This window comes from Suricata suricatta, chromosome 9 (genome assembly GCF_006229205.1).
Source record: "Suricata suricatta isolate VVHF042 chromosome 9, meerkat_22Aug2017_6uvM2_HiC, whole genome shotgun sequence".
NCBI lineage: Eukaryota > Metazoa > Chordata > Mammalia > Carnivora > Herpestidae > Suricata > Suricata suricatta.
Genome location: NC_043708.1, coordinates 119,802,029 through 119,822,872, shown reverse-complemented (window position 1 = coordinate 119,822,872; position 20,844 = coordinate 119,802,029). Strand labels below are relative to the sequence as shown.

General features: G+C 43.4%; 1 protein-coding gene across 11 annotated transcripts in view; it reads left to right on the top strand.

Annotated features, from left to right (window-relative positions):
* The first annotated feature begins 2,252 nt into the window (after positions 1-2,252).
* FAN1 (FANCD2 and FANCI associated nuclease 1) overlaps positions 2,253-20,844 on the top strand; it is a 32,811-nt gene continuing 14,219 nt past the window's right edge. For 8 of the 11 annotated variants that reach the window (XR_003913031.1, XM_029950998.1, XM_029950994.1 and 5 more), the window contains exons 1-6: positions 2,253-2,705; positions 2,879-4,291; positions 6,210-6,350; positions 8,452-8,653; positions 14,663-14,896; positions 20,279-20,410. Coding sequence is in view for 10 of the 11 variants with exons in the window: in XM_029950998.1 (XP_029806858.1) it covers positions 3,031-4,291; positions 6,210-6,350; positions 8,452-8,653; positions 14,663-14,896; positions 20,279-20,410 (1,970 nt within the window). In the remaining variant the exon portion in view is untranslated. The remainder of the gene's footprint in view (positions 2,706-2,878; positions 4,292-6,209; positions 6,351-8,451; positions 8,654-14,662; positions 14,897-20,278; positions 20,411-20,844) is intronic. The other 3 variants (XM_029950996.1, XM_029950997.1, XM_029950995.1) reach the window with 3 other exon arrangements.

Here is a 20,844-nt window from a genome sequence, read left to right as displayed (position 1 = left end):
GACGTTTTCTCTATTTGTAGTCACTCCTTGGTGCCATATATTAATACTGTATAAGCCCTGATGACTCCCAATTTTTTATTTCTTGATCTGATTTAATTGGTAAATCCAAGTGTCTTTTCATCCACAATGATGTCTAATTGGCATTTCAAACTTACACATTGCCATGGTCTGAACACTTGTGTCTGCCCGTCCTCCCCTACCCCCAAATTCATGTTGAAATTCCAAACTCCAATGTAATGGTGTAAGGAGATGGGGCCTTTGGGAAGTGATTGTGTCAGAGACTAGAGTTCTCATGAATGGGATGAGCATTCTTATAAAACCGACCCTACAGGACTCCCTAACCCCTTCCACCATGTGAGGTACAACAAGAAGCCTGGGATCCAGAAGAAGCACCTGACCATGGTGGTACCCTGATCTTGGACTTCTAGCCAATCGAAATGTGAGTAATAAATTTCTATTATTTATACGTCATCCTGTCTGTAAGTGGCCTGAGTGGACTAAGACACATGTTTGAAACTGAACTCTTGATTTATTCCTCTCCATCCTTCTAGTTGATAGACAAAGATTTTTCCTTCCCTCATACTTTACATTCTTTCCCATGAACAAATTGTTTGTTGGCTCTACCTACCAAATGTATCCAGAATCTCGCTATTTCTATCAATTGCAACACTAGCTCTCCGACCCAAGCCACTATCATCTCTCCTTGCATTACTTCATTAGCTTTTTGTGTTCCCGGCTTCCACTCGTGCTTTCACTTCCTGCTCCCATCATCTATGCCTTTAACACAACATGAAGAATGGTTCCTATCACTCAAAGTAAATGCTAAGATCCATATGACCAGCAAGGCCTTTTATTAAAGGTCAGCAGACTATAGCCAGAGGCCAAACCTGGTCAGCTATTTGTAAATAAAGTTTTATTGGAACACAGCCACACACTCTCATGTTACATATTGTCTATGGCTGCTTTTACACTACAACAGCATGTGACCAGAGATCCTATGGTCAGCAAAGCCTAAAATATTCACTACCTGGCCCTTTACAGAAAATGTTTATTACCCTACATGATTTGCCCTCTCTCTGCTACCTCTCACTTCGCTTCTGCTCTAGTGAGTTGGCTGGGCCTTCTTGGCGTTTTGCCAAGGCAAGCTTCTACCTCAGGGAGAAGCTGGGCTATTTCATCTGCCTACAATTCTCTTCTCTCAAGTATTCACAGCCTCATTTCCTTTAAGTCTGCTCAGATTCCCTTTTCCGTGAAGCCTTTCCTTACCACTCTTTCATATTGTAATTCTCCTCTCTGTCCTCACCCTTATATTCCCAGTTTTTTCTTCGAAGTACTCTCTCTTATTTTTTTTGTCTTTCTCCACCAGAATATATTCTCCATGAAGGCAGGGATTTCCCCTGCCCCCATTCCTTATTTCTGTTCACTGCCATATTTTGAGCAGGCACTCAATACATATTTGTTGATGAATTCCCTATTCGTGTCCCTTTTCTCTTTGGCTTGTTCATTTATCCATGCATTCACTCGATATGTATTTACGGAGTAATTACACAGTGCTGGCCACTGTGGTAAGCACGGTAAAGGGCCACACCGGTCAAAGTGTCCCTGTGCTCAGAAAGCTTACATTCATGGGGATGCTGGAACCAGCTGGTAATCGTGCTGAAGAGTTGCGTGATACACTTTGTTTCCGTCACAAATGTCCGCTGTTAAACAGCTATTATTATATATCAAACTGCATGACTTCACAATTAAAATTAAACCATATGAAAAACGGAAGTAACGAACACCACAAATTCACTGTCTCCTAACTATTTGACTACGTTTTCTTGTTCCTTTGCTCTCGAGGTTTTCATATCTAGGAAAGCGGGGAGCAGCACATCTTTGGGAAGGCCCGGCGCGCGCGGCTGAGCCCAGCGCGCAGACTCGGGGGCGCCAGGTCGGTGGAGCCCCGGGCTGCATCTGCTCCCAGGAGGCCGCTTCGCTCTGACACTGAGTGCGCCCCCCACGGACAACCTTCCCACCGACTGAGGCCAGGGATCCCGCCGAGTGCACGTGCAGAGGTCTCCAGGCGTGGAGCGAGCAGGTGCCCGGGCCTCCCTGGACCGCTCGGCCAGTCTCGGTCACTCCGGATGCAGGAGCCTTTAACCTGGAAGGAAAGAGGGATCGATCACTCGGGCCTCCACTTGCCTGGCCTGTGGCGAGCCGGGACGCGGGGATCGGCTGGGAATGCCTGGACGCGCGGAGCCCGGTGGGGCGGCTAGCGGACTGTCGGGCAGCCGCTGCGGGCCCGAGGGGAGAGCGCGGGCGGCTAGAGGCGAGCGGGAGAAGGGAGGAAGGGCGAAGGAGGGCGGCAGGGCGGCCGCCGTGGCGGAGCCCAGGTGTGCGTCCCACGTGCGCGCCCGCAGCCCCAGTGGGACCGTCCTCCCCGGAGCCCCAGAGGTGCGGTGGCCGGAGCTGCACTGGGGACCCATGCGTATTGACAGGTGTCCGTGACTTGGTGGGATTTGTCCGTGCAGGGCACTGAGGACGGAGTGACTCTGGGGATCGCACACATAGGCATTCTCTGGCCCGGAAACAGCTACTGATGCAGTGGTTTTCAAAGGGGATCTGGAATGGTCAAATTTTCCCTTTTTAAAAAAATGGGTAATTTCAGATCTTAAGAAGTCTTAGAAACTATCCCTGCGGAGCCCCACTCCGTCATTTTACCGGTAAGGGTCCCACGGAGATTGCGTATAGAGCTGGGAGTAGAGCCTTCGGTGTTCTGTCCCAAGCCCAGGATTTTCCTTATCTCAAGAAATACTGCCATTGCACGTTTTACTGTTTTCCACTTTGTTGTTGAATTCATTAAAATGCTTTAATCCCCATGTGTTTTATTTTTTAGGAAGAAGAAACGGACTAAACGAAAAACATGAAGCCAAATAGAATCCCACTTTGTATGATTTCAAGACAGAGAAGTAAAAGTAAACCATTGCCGTTTCCCCCCAGTGATATCCTGGGTTTTATTACTGCAAACACCCACTGTTTCTAATACTCATGATGTCAGAAGGGAAATCTCCTGCGAAGAAAAGACCTCGCAGTTTATCAACCAGTAAAACTAAAAAAAGAGAATGTAACTCTATTATTTCATTTTTTAACAACGTACCGCCTGCTAAACTTGCCTGCCCCGTTTGTAGTAAAATGGTGCAGAGATATGACTTAAACCGGCATCTTGATGAAAAGTGTGCTAAGAATGATGACCTCACTCCGGTTGATCAGAGGCATGTTGGCTTAACGAATTCAAATGTGCCCACAGTAGATTTAACCAATATTGTCTTAGAAGATGTAACTCCAGAAAAGTTGTCACCCTCAAAGATAAGTTTAACCCCTAAACAAAGTGATTCAGCAAAAATGGGCATAAAACAGCAGACCAGCCCCTACTTTAAAAATAATGATGACTTGGGGTGCAAAAATCAAGATAAGCTGAGACATCATAATGTGAAAGTCATTACTTTGGGAAGCCTGTCATCTAAATTGTCCAGAAGATACACAGAGGCTAAAAGAGCAATAGATAAGCATGAGGAACTTGCCAATAAGAATCCACAGAGTTCCTCATCCGCAGTGGTTAGGACACCGGTTGATAACTGTTCAGAGGTCGAGGACAAGGATCAAATTTTGGAGAACAGTTCTCAAAAGGAGAATGTGTTTGCCTGTGATTCTCTTAAGGAACAGAGTACTCCTGAACATACTGTAGAAGGTACTAAAATAATGGAAGCTGAAAGCCAAAAGGTTGCCCAGGAATATGAGAGATCACCCCTTACCCCTGCCTTCTCAGATAATGCTGCTGTGTTATTTACACCAGATTTAACTCTTGGGAATACATTGAAGTCTACTACAGAGGACAGTCTTGCAAAGTGGGGGAGTATCAAAGGAGTAGATGGTAAAGATGTTGAAAAATGTGAGGCAGGTAGTTGTGAAGAAGTCAAAGTGACTGTTGCTTCAGAAGCTAAAACACAGTTGTCAAATCAGGAGGCAAAGTCTTATAGTTCTACATGCGATGATTCTAAAGGGCATAACATCCAGGACCTTCCTCTGGAAGGTGGCAGTGACTTAAAGAATGAAATCACTTGCAGAATTCCTGTGGAGCAAGGATCAAGCTGTGATGTTCCCGGTAAAACAATTACAGGACCACCAAGTCATCCTTACTACCTTCGGAGTTTCCTTGTGGTGCTGAAAGCTGTATTTGAAAATGAAGAAGATAGGATGCTCTTTGATGAACATGAGAGGGGAATTGTAACTAAATTTTATCAATTATCAGGTATCTCAAACTCATATGCTTCTGAGTTTTTGTTTTCTGTTTCCTGCCCTGATTTGGGCAGTAACCTAATGGCCACAAGGAGTCAGTGTGGTTCTATGAGTCCTCTGGGAATACTCCTGGGAATGGGCCAGCCACAAGGTTTGAGAAGAACATACATGAAAAAAGAGATTTTTGTGTCCGGTGATGTCTGCTTCTGCAGTATCATCCTTACACACTGTACTTTGGTTACAATGGAAGCATTTGTTTTTCCTTTATATGTATGGTTGGTGGTTGTAAAACAGGCTTTTCCAGGTTAAGAAAAATAACTTTGTGACTTAGTATTCTTTGCTTTTGAGCATGTAATCAAGCTTCATTTAGGTTGCTTTATTGTTTTTACACACAATTTTCTCAAAAATCAAAAAGGAAGTAAAATACAGGAAAGAACAAACCAAAGTATATTAAGGCCTATTTTTTCCTCCAATTTTAGGTTTTTTGCCTCTGCCTTTTAAGGTCAGGGTGTGGAGGAATTGGAAACTTTCAGGCTAAATTGGCGCATTTAAAAATAATGGTCTATGCCTCAGTTCCTTGCCAGCCAGTGGTGGCCCTGAGCCAATAGTGCAGATTTGAAGCAAAAGCCACCCTTGTTGCATTGCTAATCCAAAGGGCCTTGATGGCTTTATGGAACTGACTCTCTTCTGAGGTAGGAAAAGCTTACTTGGGGGCTACCCTGACCTCTCATAATTTGTATTCAGGTTTGACTCTTCAGTAGAGTTTAAAAAAAAAATCTTAAACATTACCAGGAATATTCAAGAGAAGGGTTTTTGTTTTAAATCCACAGAATGGAATTACAGTATTCTTTGTAGTGCTTTAACACGTGAGTGATACTTCTCTAGGCACAGTTGCATTAATTATCCTCACAGCCTCCGTATCTGCGTTTGCTGTCTTCACCGGAATATGGGCATAAATGACACCACATTGACTCTTCCGTCCACGGAAGTCGCAGGTCTTTGGTTGGGTGCTGCTTGTGTTCATGTGAACGTCTGAGTAGTCCGTGGCTCTGTGCTCCTGTATAACTGAGAAGTATGAATAGTTTCCAGAACGAAGTTTCTGCAGATCCTTGTATATGGCTCCCCACAGAGAATCATTTGCAATGTCTCTGTGTGAAAATAAGTACTGCTCATTGAGTTTGCCTCTTTCCAGAAAAGAGGGGGGAAGAAATTGAAGATACAGTTACACCATTTTAGAATCAGCAGAAATTTGAAGATAATCCAGGTAACAGGAAAACTGACCAGGTTAATTAAATAACTTGGCCAAGATCATCAAGTTAGAGATGGCTACCTTATCAACTCTAGATGTATTTTGAAAAATCTGATTCTTTTCAGCCGACATGCATATTAAGCTGAAAGGGAACACAGTAAGTGGAATTCTGGGTAGGGCTTCTCTGATGGAATAAAAATGTTAGTGGCTAGACAATGGGAAGCCTTGTTCTTAGAAGTTTGACAATGGCCAATAACCATGACCAGCTTTGGAACTTTTTAGTTGTTTATACACTAGTCATCGAATGCCTCATCTTGTTTAATCTTTTCAGTAACTTTGGGAAGAAGGTGTCATTGCCTACCCCCGCCCCTCTCCTACTTTTTTAACAGAAGAGAAAATGGAGTCTCGATAAGGTTCCTAGATTTGTATAATTGAGAAGTGGCAGAGCTGGGCCCATCTTGGATGTTCTTACTGTCCTAAGGTGATAGGCACACAAGGAGACCCATGGGGACTTCTATATGAAATAAATTGTATCTTCCAAAGGAAGAAAAGGTTGTTCTTGGGTGGTCAGCTGAGTAAGCACAAAAATATTTCTAATAGAATATGTTGTACTCAATTTTAAAAAGTGAATGTTTGTATGTTTTGAGAAGAGAGATCATCTTTTTCATTATTTTTCTTGCAGCTAGTGGTCAGAAGTTATATGTAAGACTTTTTCAACGTAAATTTGGCTGGATTAAGATGAATAAATTGGAATATGAAGAGATTGCCTCTGATTTAACACCTGTGATTGGAGAATTGCAGCAAGCAGGCTTTCTGCAGACAGGTATGATTAGTCGAAGGAAGTGTAAAATGAAATTATGACATGAATAACTAAGTTCCTGCAGAATGATGGTAATATGAGTGTGGTGGCATCTTCTGGTTGGTGCCTGGTAAATGGTGATTTTTTTTAATTGAATTTTTAATCTTAGGACAACAGATTATTCATGTTAAAGCCATTCTTAGCCTGGGTGAAGACTACCTGTTGTTTTCTTGGCTGTTTCATATTTAGGATGATAAAGTCCCCTCTGGATAGATAGGTAGCCGTGGGCTACTGAAGAAACTCATCCCTTCCCAGCTCTCACCTTCCAGCAAGAATCTGATTCATTCTGATGCCTCATCTTTGTGATAGAATAAAGCTGGTTTGCTTGAAGTTAATATTACCTCTAAAAGCTTCATCTCCCCCCATATATATGCAGCTCTTATAGTTAATAAGTTGATTGCCTCAGAAGTTCATTGATTTAAGCCTGTGACTATTAGATAACTGTGGTTGTCTTGTTAGTAGCATTCATTAAGCACCTACCTGTACTGAATGCAGTGCCGCACTGGAAACGTAGGTGGAGGAAGAATGTGAGTCTGGGTAGTTGCTGACAGTGTAGACTGAAATGAGCAAATCAAGCCAGAGCTGGGTGATTTCTGTGTGGCAGTTTGTAGTGGAGAGCAGTTAGTGAAGTGAAATTAGGTGATGCGGCAGGCCTGGGTGAAAGGCAGAGAGGCTCAGTGAAGAGGCTTGAATATAAAGGATTAGGCAGTGGGACTTGGGGACTTGGGGACCTCCTTGGGGCACTGCTTCCCACACATCAGAGCCATAGGGTCACCTGGGAGCCCCTGTCCCCACCCGGATGATTTGATGCAGATTCATAAATCCACAAGTTTAACAGGCATGACAGGTGACCATTGCCGATGAGCCTTGACTTCCTGTAAGCAACAAAATCAGAACCCCAATGGCTCACCATTGCACTCAATCAAGTCTGAATCTTGCCCTCGAATCTGCTCAAGCCTGTGGGACCTGGCTCTGGCCACCCCTCCGGCTCTGTCACACCATAGAGCTCTCCTCAGGGTTCTTCAGCATGCTGAGTGCGCTCCTCTCTTGTTGCCACACGGCTCATTTCATCCAGCTGTGCTGTCACCTCATCAGACATTTGCCTGACCACCTGGTGTGTATAGCCAGGCTCCCTGCTATGTTCACTTTGCCGTAGCCAGTTTGATTTTTCTTGATGACGGTTATCCCCACCTGACATACATACTTGCTGATTATGCTAGGAGCTGAGCTCCTTGTGGGCCAGGACTTGGTTTGTTCCTTGTGGTGCGCCCAGGGCCACAGAAGATTACTCGGCAGGCAGTGTACACCCACTAAGTGCCTGCTGGAGGAAAAAGGCTCTGCCCTACGCTGTAAATGCCTCGGAGGCAGGTACCAGTCGGGTCTGATTTAGATGCATCCTGGGTCTAGGATGGTGTCAGGGGCCTATGAGGGCAGACATGTCCATGTATGTTGAGTGAGGGAACCCACGAAGAGGCCTGTGGGGAGGGAAGAGAGCTCATGGTCAGCTTTGGGAGAGGTCCAGTTGAAGCTTTTGTAATCCGAGAGCAAATACACCAGTGCGTTTTTAAGGAGAATGTGCAAGTCCTAATGGCTCTCCATATGTCTTTATTTTATTCAGATTTTCCTTTGTTTTTTTAGTGAGAAATTCTGTTAATTTATAGCTTTTATGAGGTATCTATTGTCCATCTTCTTTTTTGTGTGTGTTATTTATTTAGTTTGAGAGAGAGCAGGTGTGCATGTGTACAAGGGATGGGAAAGGGAGGGACCGAGAGGAGGCGAGAGAGAATCTCAAGCAGGCTTCAGGCTGTCAGCACAGAGCTTCACAAACTCTGAGATCATGATCTGAGCGGAAATCAGGAGCCGGACGCTTAACCAACTGAGCCGCCCAAGTGCTCCTCCGTATTCTGCAGTAATCGCTTTGGCAAACTAACTACAATTTCTGCAGTAGAATTTCATTATATTTGTATGTAACTAAATTTCATTCTTCTTAAAGTAAATAGAGCTAAAGAATAGTAAAATTCCTTAAAACTATGTTTAACATTTTTTTTTTTTAAATCCATTTCAGAGTCTGAGTTGCAAGAACTCTCTGAAGTGCTTGAACTGCTTTCTGCTCCTGAACTAAAAACCCTGGCCAAGACCTTCCACTTGGGGAATCCCAATGGACAGAAACAGCAGCTTGTGGATGCCTTTCTCAAGTTGGCCAAACAGCCTTCAGTCTGCACTTGGGGCAAGAACCAGTCTGGAATTGGGGCCGTGATTTTAAAAAGGTTTTGTTGAGTGTTGTAACAGTAAAAACATTTAAGATGTTGATAGCACATACTAACTTATGATAACAGTACATTTTTTTTCAAACTATAATTACTTGTTCAGTTGCAGTTAGCTTGAGAAGTCAAAAGAGTATTACAAGGCTTATTATGATAGCCTAGATTCTTTCTGGGTTTATTATTTATAATTCTTGTAGTACTATAGTTGGACCAAGACATTTCTAAGATCTGGGGCGCCTGGGTGGCTCAGTCGGTTAAGCGTCCGACTTTGGCTCAGGTCAGATCTCACATTCGTGGGTTCGAGCCCCGCGTCAGGCTCTGTGCTGACAGCTAGCTCAGAGCCTGGAGCCTGCTTCCGGTTCTGTGTCTCCTTCTCTCTCTGCCCCGTCCCCCTCATGCTCTGTCTTTCTGTATAAAAAATAAATAAAACATTAAAAAAAATTTAAAAAAAAAGGAATTTCTAAGATCAAGAAAAATCAGGAGGTAATAGGCCTTTGGTAAATTCTAGTATTTTATTATTCAAGACAAATGCAGTTTTAGCTACTATTCCTATGGGATTCAAGGGTAAACTATTCAGTCAAATGTTTATTTTAGCCAACTTTTTATTGAAGTGTAATCTGTCGGTCTAAATACACAACTATTCTTGAGCTTAGACATAAAATTTGCTAAAAACGTTTTGTTTCTTTTGCATTTTTTAAATGTTAATTTATTTTGAGAGAGGGAGAGAACAGGCGAGCACGAGTGGGGGAGGGGCAGAGACAGAGAGAGAGGGAGAGAGAATCCCAAGCAGGCTCCACATTGCCAGCACAGAAGGCAACATGGGCTTGATATCATGAAGTATGAGATCATAACCTGAGCTGAAATCAAGGGTTTGATGCTTAACCAACTGAGCCACCCAGGCACCCCTCTTTAGCTTTGAACTGTTTCAGTTTGAGGAAAAATGTGAAAACTTTGAGAAGTTATTTCTTCTGCTCACATTATCTATAAAATGCACTATAGTGACTTTAGTCTGAAAGTCCACTGTTCTGGGATTGTTGAGGATGAAGTGAGTGATGCAATTGAAAATACTTTAAAACAGTGTCAGTGTTATTTATTTTGTATAATATATATGTTGTGTGTATCTGAATACACACACAGATATACATGAGCTTGTGCACAGATAACTTTCAACTATTAACTGCCCAGAGCTCATCTTTGTTTTGAAGGTTTTGAAGAACTCCTCTAAGTTGGGAACATACTATAATACTAATCTTTTATAAAACATAGGTATGAGCAAGGCATGCATTGCTAAGAAAGTTGTTACTCCTAGCACTTCAAAAGTTTGTGCTGAATCTTTTTAAAAAATATCTATTTAATCTTGAGAGACAGAGAGTGGGACAATGCAGGAGTGGGGTAAGGGCAGAGAGAGAGAGAGAAAGAATTAGAAGCAGGTTCTAGGCTCCGAGCTGTCAGCACAGAGTCCGATGCGGGACTCAAACCCACAGACTGTGAGATCATGACCTGAGCCAAAGTCGGCCGGTTAACCAACTGAGTGACCCAGGCACCCCAATATTATATATTTTAATAAATATTTAAGTTGTATATTTAGAGCTAATTGGCTTTAAGATGATATAATCCTCATGGTTGGTATGTTAAATATCTTTTTTTTTGTTAAAAATTTTTTTTAATGTTTATTTTTTAGAGAGAGGGAGAGAGAGAGAGAGAGAGTGTGTGTGTGTGTGTGTGTGTGTGAGAGAGAGAGAGAGAGAGAGAGAGAGAGTGGGGGAGTGGCAAAGAGAAGCAGAGACACAGAATCTGAAGCAGGCTCCAGACTCTGACCTGTGGGTCTTGAACTCATGAGCTGTGAGATCATAACCCGAGTTGAAGTCAGACGCTTAACCGACTGAGCCACCCAGGCGTCCCTTGTTAAATCTCTTCTAAATTCTTTCTTTTTAACTTTTTAAAAAGTTTTATTTTAATTCCAGTTAGTTAACACAATATTATATTGGTTTCAGGTGTACAATATAGTGATTCAACATTTCTATACAACACCAGCACCCCGGGGGGCTCCTCACAAGTGCCCTCCGTAATCCCCATCCCATATTAACCCATCCCCATACTTCCCTTCTTTCTGGTAACCATCAGTATGTTCTCTGTAATTAAGAGTCTTGTTTCCTGATTTGTCCCTCCCTGTCTTTTTTTCCCCTTTGCTTGTTTGTTTTATTTCTTAAATTCTACATATGTGTGAAATGATATGGTATTTGTCTTCTCTGGGTGAATTATTTCACTTATCATTATACTCTCTGGCTCCATCCACAGTGTTGCAAATGGCAAGATTTCATTCTTTTTTATGGCTGAATAATATGCCATCATATGCGCACACCACATCTTTATTCATTTGTCAGTTGATGGACACTTGGGCTGCTTCCATAAGTTGGCTGTTGTAATAATGCCTCAGTAAATATCCGGGTACATATATCCTGTCGAACTAGTATTTTTGTATTCTTTGAGTAGATACCTAGTAGTGCAGTTGCTGGATCTCAATCTAGTTCTGTTTTTCAGTGTATTTACTTATTTTTAGAGAGTAAGGGAGGGGCAGAGAGAGAGAGAGAGAGAGAGAGAGAGAGAGAGAGAATACTAAGCAGGCTCCACGCTGTCAGCACAGAGCCTGATGTGGGGCTTGAACTCACAAAACTGTGAGATCATGACCTGAGCTGAAACTAAAAGTTGGACACAACCAACTGAGCCATCCAGGCGCCCTCATTGTAGTTTTGATTTGCATTTCCCTAATGGTAAGTGATGATGAGCATCTTTTCATGTGTCTGTTGGCCATCTGGACGTCTTTGGTGAAATGTCTGTTCATGTCTTCTGTTCATTTTTAAATTGGATTATTTATTTTTGGGGTGTTGAGTTTTGTACATTCTTTATAGATTTTGGGTTCTAACTATTTGATAGGACATTTGCAAACACCTTTCCCATTCCATAGATTGTCTTTTAGTTTTGTTGATTATTTCTTTTGCTGTGCAGAAGTTTTTTATTTTGATGTAGTCCAGTAGTTTATTTTTGCTTTTGTTACTCTTGCCTCAGGAGACATAACTAGTAAGAGGTTGCTACAGCCAATGTCAAAGAGGTTACTGTCTGTCTCCTCTAAGGTTTTTATGGTTTCCTGACTCACATTTGGGTCTTTAATCTGTTTTGAATTTATTTTCATGTATGGTATAAGGAAGTGGTCTTATTTTTTATTCTTTTGCGTGTTGCTGTCCAGTTTTCCCAGCACCATTTGTTGAAGAGACTTTTTGCCATTGGATATTCTTTCCTGCTTTGTCAAAGAAGAATTGGCCATATCATTGTAGGTTTATTTCTGGATTTTCTGTTCTGTTCCGTTGATCTGTGTTGGTCTGTTTTTGTGCCAGCGCCATACTGTTTTGATTACTATGGGTTTGTGAGTGCCTGGCTGGCTCAACTGGTAGAGCACGGGACTCTTATTTTGGGGCTGTTTGAGCCCCACATTGGGTATAGAGATTACTGATCACTGCAGCTTTGGAATATAACTCGATCTCTGCAATTGTGATGCCTCCAGCTTTGCTTTTCTTTTTCAAGATTGCTTTGGCTTGTTTGGAGTCTTCTAGGCTTGTTTCTTTTAGTTTTGTGAAAAATGCTCTTGGTACTTTGGCAGGAATTGCATTAAATGTGTAGATTGCTTTGGTTACTACAGACTTTTAATAATATTTGTTCTTCTAATCCATGAACATGGAATGTCTCTTCAATTTCTTTAACAGTGTTTGATGGTTTTCAGAGTACAGGTCTTTCACCACGTTGTTTAGGTTTATTCCTAGGTACCTTGTTATTTTTGGAACCTCTGTAAATGAGGTTGTTTTCTTAATTTCTTTCTGTTGCTTCATTATTGTTATACAAAAATGCAGCAGATTTCTGCACATTGATTTTGTATCCTGCCTTCTAAGTCCTTTCTATAATTGTATTTATTATTTTATGTTAACCTTATATAATATTTTATAAGTAAGTGGACATTAAACTTAGCAAGCAGCCCTCTCTCAGTATAAGCACAAATCATATGAACAGAAATAAAAGAAATAAGGTTAACTTTTTTTTATCCCTAACTTTGAACTTGTAGGAGCATAAGATTCTCAAGGCTATTTTAGTTGTACTAAATCACTGTCCTTCAAGACCATACTTTATTTCTTCATTTTGTTGTAGAGCTTCACTCTGGAATTTGTCTCTGGCAGCCCCATGTGAGGACACTGTCTTGTTATCTTACTCTCCTGTTACCACGAAGAAACAGAAAAAAACACATTATTTATACTTTCTTAATCCCAGTAGATAATCACTGTTCATTTTACCATGTTTAATGGTTCCTTCTGAACTCAGAGACTTGGCCAACTGCATCCCTTGACTCTGAATGGAGATGGAGGAATGGGACCCTTTTTATCAGTCTCTGTAGATGAGTGATTCTCAGTTAAACAGTGGTGTGATAGGAATCTCACCCCTGTCCACCCATGTCTCTGATGGTGGCACTGATTTCTACAACACCCCTAAAGGAGCAGCACCTTTTTTAGGTTAATAGCTTCTGGGATGGAGAGGAAAGTGAGGTCTTCCATGAGGCCAGTGGTTCTCAATTGGGGGTTACTTTGCTCTCCAGCGATATCTGGTAATATCTGGAGGTATTTTTGATTATCACGATGGAAGATGGAAGTAGGTACTGCTGGCATTTAGTGAGGCGAGTGATGCTGCTGAGTATCCTGTAATGAATACCCTCCTCTAACGGCACCTTCTTCCCCAGGAAAGGACGGCCCTTCCCAGATCTCAGTAGTACCAAGTCTAAGAAATGCGGTCTTATTATTTTTTTTAATGTTTATTTACTTATTCTGAGAGAGAGAGAGAGGGTGTGTGTGCATGTGGGAGGGGCAGAGAGAGAGGGAGAGAAAGAATCCCAAGCAGGCTCAGCACTATCAGCATGGAGCCTGACGCAAGGCTCGATACTATCAACCATGAGATCATGACCTGAGCCGAAATTGAAAGTCAGATGGCACCAACTGAGCCACCCGGGTGCCCTGAGAAACACGTTCTAGATGATATCCAAGTTACGAGAGCTAGAGGGCCCATGTGGCCCTGAATTTAATTCAGGCAACCAGGCATCAGAATCAACCCGAATTTACACTGAGGTTACCCGGGAGTGGAGATGCCTCTGGACCACTTTGCACATCACAGAGCAGCACCGAATCTTGGTACCGCTTCTTGGTGCATGAAACCACGCTGCCTAACCAATAGCTTGTGATAATGACATTTTTTAAAAATTTTTATTAAGTAATCTCTGTGTCTAACATGGGGCTCAGACTCACAACCCCAAAATCAAGATTTGCTCTGATAACTAAGCTAGCCAAGCACCCCAATGATGACATTTTAAATAAATATTATTTCATCTGAATTGTCACTTGTCAAGAAATGAAAATTGCTCATGTCAAATAGGTAATACTTTTATGAGTTTTCCTGGTATTTCACACATTCACGACCAGCATAAACCTTATATTACTCTTTTATTGAGCCAAACCATGTGTAAAACTATTAGGAGATAACATTTCATTTAATCTTCACCATGTCCCTAGGTAGGCTCTGAGACCCAGAGAGATTAGGCTCTGCTCCTGAGTCACACAGCTGGAAGTGGTGGATTTGCTTCAGGATTAGAATAATCAATGCCACTTATCTTTATTTGATCTAAAAGTAATTTGTAGGGGCTCCTGGGTGGCTCAGTTGGTTAGGCATCCGACTTTGGATTTCAGCTCAGGTCATGATCTCAATGAGTTTGAGCCACATGTCAGCCACCGCACTATCAGTGCAGAGTCTCTCTCTGCAATTTTCTCTGCCCCTTCCACAGGTGTGTGCTCCCTCTCTCTCAAAATAAATAAACTTTTAAAAATTTATTAAAAAATGAATAAATTTATAAGAATACTTTGTAAAATCTAACATCCAAATGCTTTTAAAAATACCAGACGTGTTTCTATGTTGTATATTTTTCAGAGCTAAAGATTTGGCAGGGCAGTCACTGAGAGTCTGTAAAGGCCCCCGAGCTGTGTTTTCCCGGGTCTTGCTGCTGTTTTCACTGACGGACTCTGTGGAAGACGAAGAAGCTGCCTGTGGCGGTCAGGGACAGCTTTCTACTGTGCTTTTGGTCAATCTTGGCCGAATGGAGTTTCCTAGGTACGCCATCAATCGGAAAACCCAAATCTTCCAAGATAGAGATGATCTCATCAGGTAAGATGATGTAAACTCATTATAATAGCTGTGTGACTGAATATATGTAAATGGTTTTATTATTATTACTTCCCAGTTACAGTAGAAACAGAAGTCCATAGCCAAAACAGGTTTTGAAATTTTTTGTTTTTTGTAACCCTTCTATCCTACTTGTATACGTTTCTAAGAACTTAAGGAGACTGTGGAAACATGCTTAGATTAAAGTTGCCAAAACCAATTAGTTTTAAGTTAGAAAATTTGCCCTGGCTTACATTCCCAGATAGCTTTGGCAGGACACATTTTGTAAATACAGACATTTGAACAAGCCTGCCTTGTGAATGTCTTGTTGGTACGAACAAGGCTGAAGGTGAATGTTTTCATGTACTAATGCTTCAGATAAAGTGAATACTGGCTTGTGTACTGTATACTTGAATCACACGAGTGATAGATTAGAAATGGTCACGAATGTATTTTGGTACATGGACTCAGTGAATGTCTGGTTTAACTGGCCAAAGAAGATTTTGGTAAAGAGTGGTATAGGTCTTAGAGGAAAAATATACTTAGGTTTCCTTTAAAACAAAAAAAGCAAACCCATCACTTACAAGAAAAATTAATTCAAATTCCTAAAATGGCACTCTGATTCTTGACTTAAGATTTGTGACTCAAATGTAAATGAAATTGATTCTGATCTTTGATTGCAGGAGAGTCCATTATGTGTTGTCTAATGTGTTCTTTAAAAAATAACGTATTGGGGCGCCTGGGAGGCTCAGTCGGTTAAGCCTCCGACTTCAGCTCAGGTCATGATCTCGTGGTCCATGAGTTCAAGCCCCGCATCAGGATCCATGCTGCCAGCTTAGAGCTTGTAGCCTGCTTCAGAGTCTGTATCTCTCTCTCTTTGCCCCTCCCCTGCTCATGCTCTGTCTCTCTCTGTCTCTCAAAAATAAATAAACGTTAAAAAAATTTAAAAAAATAAATAAAAAATAAAAAGTAACTTATTGAGGGGCACTTGGGTGGTTCAGTTAGTTTAGCATCTGACTCTTGATTTCAGCTCAGGTCATGATCTCACGGTTAGTGAGTTTGAGCCCTACATCTGGCTATGCTTGGTATTCTCTCTCTTCCCCCCCCTCTGCCCCTCCCCTGCTTGTGCTTTCTCTCTCTCAAAATAAATGTTTAAAAAATTTTTTTAAAATAGCGTACTGAAATTACTGAGTCAAAGCAGCATCAATATAAACTGATTCGAGCCCAGTTTGTTTAGCTCTCAGGAAGCTCACTGTCTTGTTTGTGCTTGTTTGGAATAAAATCTTCTAACAAGCATCTTTCCTTACCCTGGTTTGAGTTGTCCCATGTCTTTTACCTTTTCTGTTTTAGTGACTTGTGGCTGTTCTCTTTCGTGAGACTGTGTATGCTGAAGCTAAGTTACAGTCCCTCTGTTCTAATGACCTGTGAAACCACTCTTTGCCTCAGTTTCTTCATCTGTGAACAGGGAGAATAGTAGTGTACTCTCCCACATCTGTGTTAATTTCAAGTACATGTGAAGTGCTTGTTGCTGGTCCTGGGATTGTTTAGTAGGTCTTAGTATTATAATTGCTCTTATTACTGGTATATCTAAGGGAGATTACTTTTTAGTCCTTTTTTTTTTAATTTTTTTAAATGTTTTATTTATTTTTGATACAGAGAGAGACAGAGCATGATGGGGGGAGGAGCAGAGAGAGGAGACACAGAACCGGAAGTAGGCTCCAGGCTCTGAGCTAGCTGTCAGCACAGAGCCTGATGCGGGGCTAGAACCCACGAACGTGAGATCTGACCTGAGCCAAAGCCGGAGGCTTAGCCGACTGAGCCACCCAGGTGCCCCAAGGTTACTTTTTAGTTCTACGACTGACATAACCATGGTTGACAAGTTCAAAAGTGGGGGAGCTAGGGAGAAAAATAAACCACCCCAGATTCTGATGAGAAAGTAGATATCCTGTAAATAATAAAAATAATTAAAACTCCTTCTGTCATGCAAAGGGCATTAACATGTAAGTGAAATTAGGTTTAAGTGACTTCAGGAATGGTAATTACATAATACCTGGTGATATGCTACCTCATCTGAGGAATCTTTTTGGCCATCCTGGTACTTGAAATAATTTATCCTGTCCTTTCTTTTTTCTCATTTATTCAGTATATGTGAGTTGATTGTTGAGTACCTATTATGTGCCTAGGTGGTGGGGTTACAACATGAACAGATAGGGTCTTTGCCTCCATGGGCTTATAGTTTCCTGGGGGAGGTAGAAAATAAGAATAATTGTAGCATGGGAAAAGTGCTCTGCTGATTGAGGGGCAGGCCGGGGAGGTTCTGCTTTGTAGAGAGAGTGTCCCTGGAGAGGTAAGAGGTAACATTTGGATTGAGACTCAAGATTGAGGGGGAGCCAGCCATGCAGGGAGCATATGCAATACGTCCTGAGACAGGAGCAATCTTGCCGAGTTGGAGAAACTCGGAGGACCTCTGTGGCCACAGCCCCAGGGCTAGTAGTGCAAGTGGAAGTCAGGAATGCAGAGCTGGGGACACTCAGCCTCAGAAGCCCTGTGGACAGACTCAGTCATGCTCTCTGAGCAGTGGGCAGCCATTTGAAGAGGCTTCGGCAGAAGAGTGATCTGTTTCACATTTTCCAAAAGGATTCTTGGAGTAGGGGGCAAGGGAAGCCCCGAGAAGGCTGACTTAACCTTGGTGGCCTAGGAGAAGGTTTTGAATGACTGGTGAGAGCAGCGGGGAGGTGAATATGTATGAGATATTTTGGAATGATAAGAGATAAGGCTTGATTGTGATTATGACTGGATATAGTGGGAGAATCACGGAGGGCTCTGGTGTTCTGACCTGGCTGGAGGTACCCTTGACGAGACCGGGGATTGGGAGAGAGATGGTGGGGGGGACGGCAGGGCTAGGTGGGCAGCGGTGTTTGGGCTGGCCACTAGCGGTTCAGGTGAGGCTGTCATGTCTGGTGCTGGACATGCTGGCAGGAGCTCAGGGAAGAATTCCAGCCTGGAGAGAGCATTCAGAGTCACCGGCACACGGATGCTGTTGGAAGGCAAGGGGCTGAATAGTCCCCTGAGGAGGAAGGGAAGGAAGGGGCCGTGGCGGCCAGTGTTTGGAGGTCAGGTGGAGAGGAGGAGTGGTCAGGAAAGTGGGGGGAGGGTCTGGAGCATGTGTGTCATGGAAGCCTATAGAAGAATGTGTCAAGGAGGGGCAGTCATGTGTCTGCAGTCACTAGGGGGCTGAGTAAGGGTGGATCCAGAGGTAGAACCCTCAGATTTAGTGAAGTGTGTGTAGCTGGTGGCCTGTGCAAGAGCCGCTTCGGCGGAACGTGTGGAGGTGATGGTGATGCCAGGAGCCATCTGGGGAGGAAGGGGAGGCTGAGGTTGGCGCTGAAACAGCCGCTACTGCAGTGGGGTGTGAGGGCAAGCAGTTCTGTTCTGCTGTTTTAAGGGTGGCAGATACAAGGGTGGCTGTGCACTGAAAGCACTGATAACTGATGGAAAAGGAGAGGCTGACCAGAAGGGAAGAGGGGACAGCCAGGGGACGGAAAGCCATGGGGAGATGAGAGCGCCTGGGGTCCAGAGCACCAGAGAGAGGGTAGGGGTGTGGGCAAGGGTGAGGCTGCAGTGATGGGAACCCGAGAGGGCCCCTCACGTGGCCTCTGTCCCTGCGGGAGAGGTCTGATGGGGAAGCTTGCAAGGCGAGTGCGGCCGGGAAGGTGAAGGTGGGAAGGAGCAGTTCTGCAGGGCGGGCAGGGGCCAACGAGTCTGGCGCTGTGGTTTTCTTCAGTACCATTCAGGGAGTGGGCACAGGCTCAGGGCGGTCAGCCTAGATACTGTGACGAAGGTGGGCCCAATGAGTGGTGGGCTGGTTGACTCCAGGCAGGGCATGGAGGCCTGCGGGACAGGATGTGCTTATGGCTGGGGAAGGGGGTCATGGTGGGTCTTGGTGAAGTCGGGGAATTGTTGCCATTGTAAGCGAGCTGGAAGGATTGGAGGTGGAGGCCAGTGAATGAAATGTTCAAAATGAAGATACTAAGGGTGACACTGCGCATTGGAGACAGGTTCAGAGCAGCTGTGGCATGCAGGTAGCAGAAGCAAGGTGGAGAAAAGAGCTCTTAGCCAGGAGGTCTGGAAACTGAGCATGCTCTGTGTCCTCACAGATATTGAAGTCACGTGCCATTGTGGTAGAGACCCGAGGCAGAGCAAGCCAGAAGACAGGAGGCCAGCAGGTGCCCTCAAGGACAAGCACAGGCTTCCAAGGAATGGGGGGCTTTCAAGGAGGGGAGAGTAATTTGGAAGCAGCTTGGAAGAAAGGTGGACTCCTTCATCCGTCTCTGGGCGGGGAGGGTTGAGAGAATCGTCCTCCCCTACTGGAGAGGGCTGCAGGGGGAGCTGGGGAGGAGCCTTGTTCTCCGAAGAGGCGCAGGAGACACAGTGGGTGAGGGAGGGTTGAGAGGGGACAGGTGCAGTTCCCAGCAGCAACAGGGAGGTGTGCACGAGAGGAGGGTTGATGATGTTTCCAGTGGCAACAGGGGAGCTGAGGCACAATGGGGCTGGCCTCTACGGCCCCTCAGAGGTGTGGGGGCTGCCCTGACACTCCCGGCTGTGGAGGTGGTCCTGCCAGGCTGGGCCGGCCTCCAGACAGTTCTCTTTGTCTTATTCTCCTTTCTTACAGACTTTGGAAATGTCTCATAACATTTTATAAGACAATTAGGCCTATGAATTGGTGAGCAAATTTTTACATTTAGAGGCTATTTGTTTTACTTTTATGTGAGTGCATTTGTACATAATGATACTGCATACTTTTCTTTTAGATGTGAGTCCAAAATACAGTGACCATGTATGCACAGTGTCACTTGGGCAAGTGTCTCTGTTTTGGGTGTATCTAAAGATGCAATGAGAAGTTGTCTTTCTTCAGCTAAGTGGTTTCATAACTTTCAGTATCGCTGTCTCCCACAGAGCGCATCTTTGGGTGGTATCAGTCTGGCTACCTCCGCCTAAATGATTAGGTCACTGGATCCATGCCTTAATGTGATTTTGAAGTCAGTTACGTGTTTACGTGGTTGCTGGCAGATTGCTGAATGAATGAACGAGTACCAAGAATCAGAGATGATGAGCTGATCAGTATTACATTTAGCTAATGGAATGTGTTATGTACAATACAGTGTGACTATTTTTCCCCTCCTAGCTGGGTAGCCTGTATTCTTTTCGGTAGGCTACTTTAGGGCAGTAATCCGCTGTTAATTAGAATCAAATTTAAGTAGCCCCCATATTTTCAGAAATACACTCTTACCCTTCAGATTTAGATCCCGGGGATAGGATGTGGTATTTTTTATGCAAATGTTCATTCACATTTGAAACTTGGATGGCGTGGGGCTTTTCCCCCAGATACGCAGCAGCTGCGCACATGCTGAGTGACATTTCTACCGCGATGGCCAATGGGAACTGGAAGGAAGCTAAAGAGCTCTCTCAGTGTGCAAAAAGTGACTGGGACAAACTGAAAAGCCACCCTTCTCTGAGGTGAGATCTTTTCTAGGTGCCTGTCAAGTTTACTTATTGATCAAGTTGTTTCAACCAAGCTCGAGGTAATTCTCTCCACCAAGAACTTACTTTCTTCTGTGGTCAAAGCAGCTGTGCAGTTGAATTCCCCACTTGCTTTGCACACCCACAGTGTTGTGTGGAATGGTAGCAAATGTCTGAAAGTCTGCAGTGAATTTCAGATAACACAGATCGCTGTGCATCAGGCATTGGAGTGAACACATGGCTTTTTGCTTGCCATCTTTTCTTTTCTTAAGATATACTTGACATATAACATAATATTTGTCTCAGGTGTACACTGATTTTTTTATATAAATATTCCAAAATGATCTTTACAGTAAGTCTTGTTAATAGCCATCACCATAGTTACAAGCTTTTATCTATTCTCTTAGCAGTTTTCAATTAGGCAATACAGT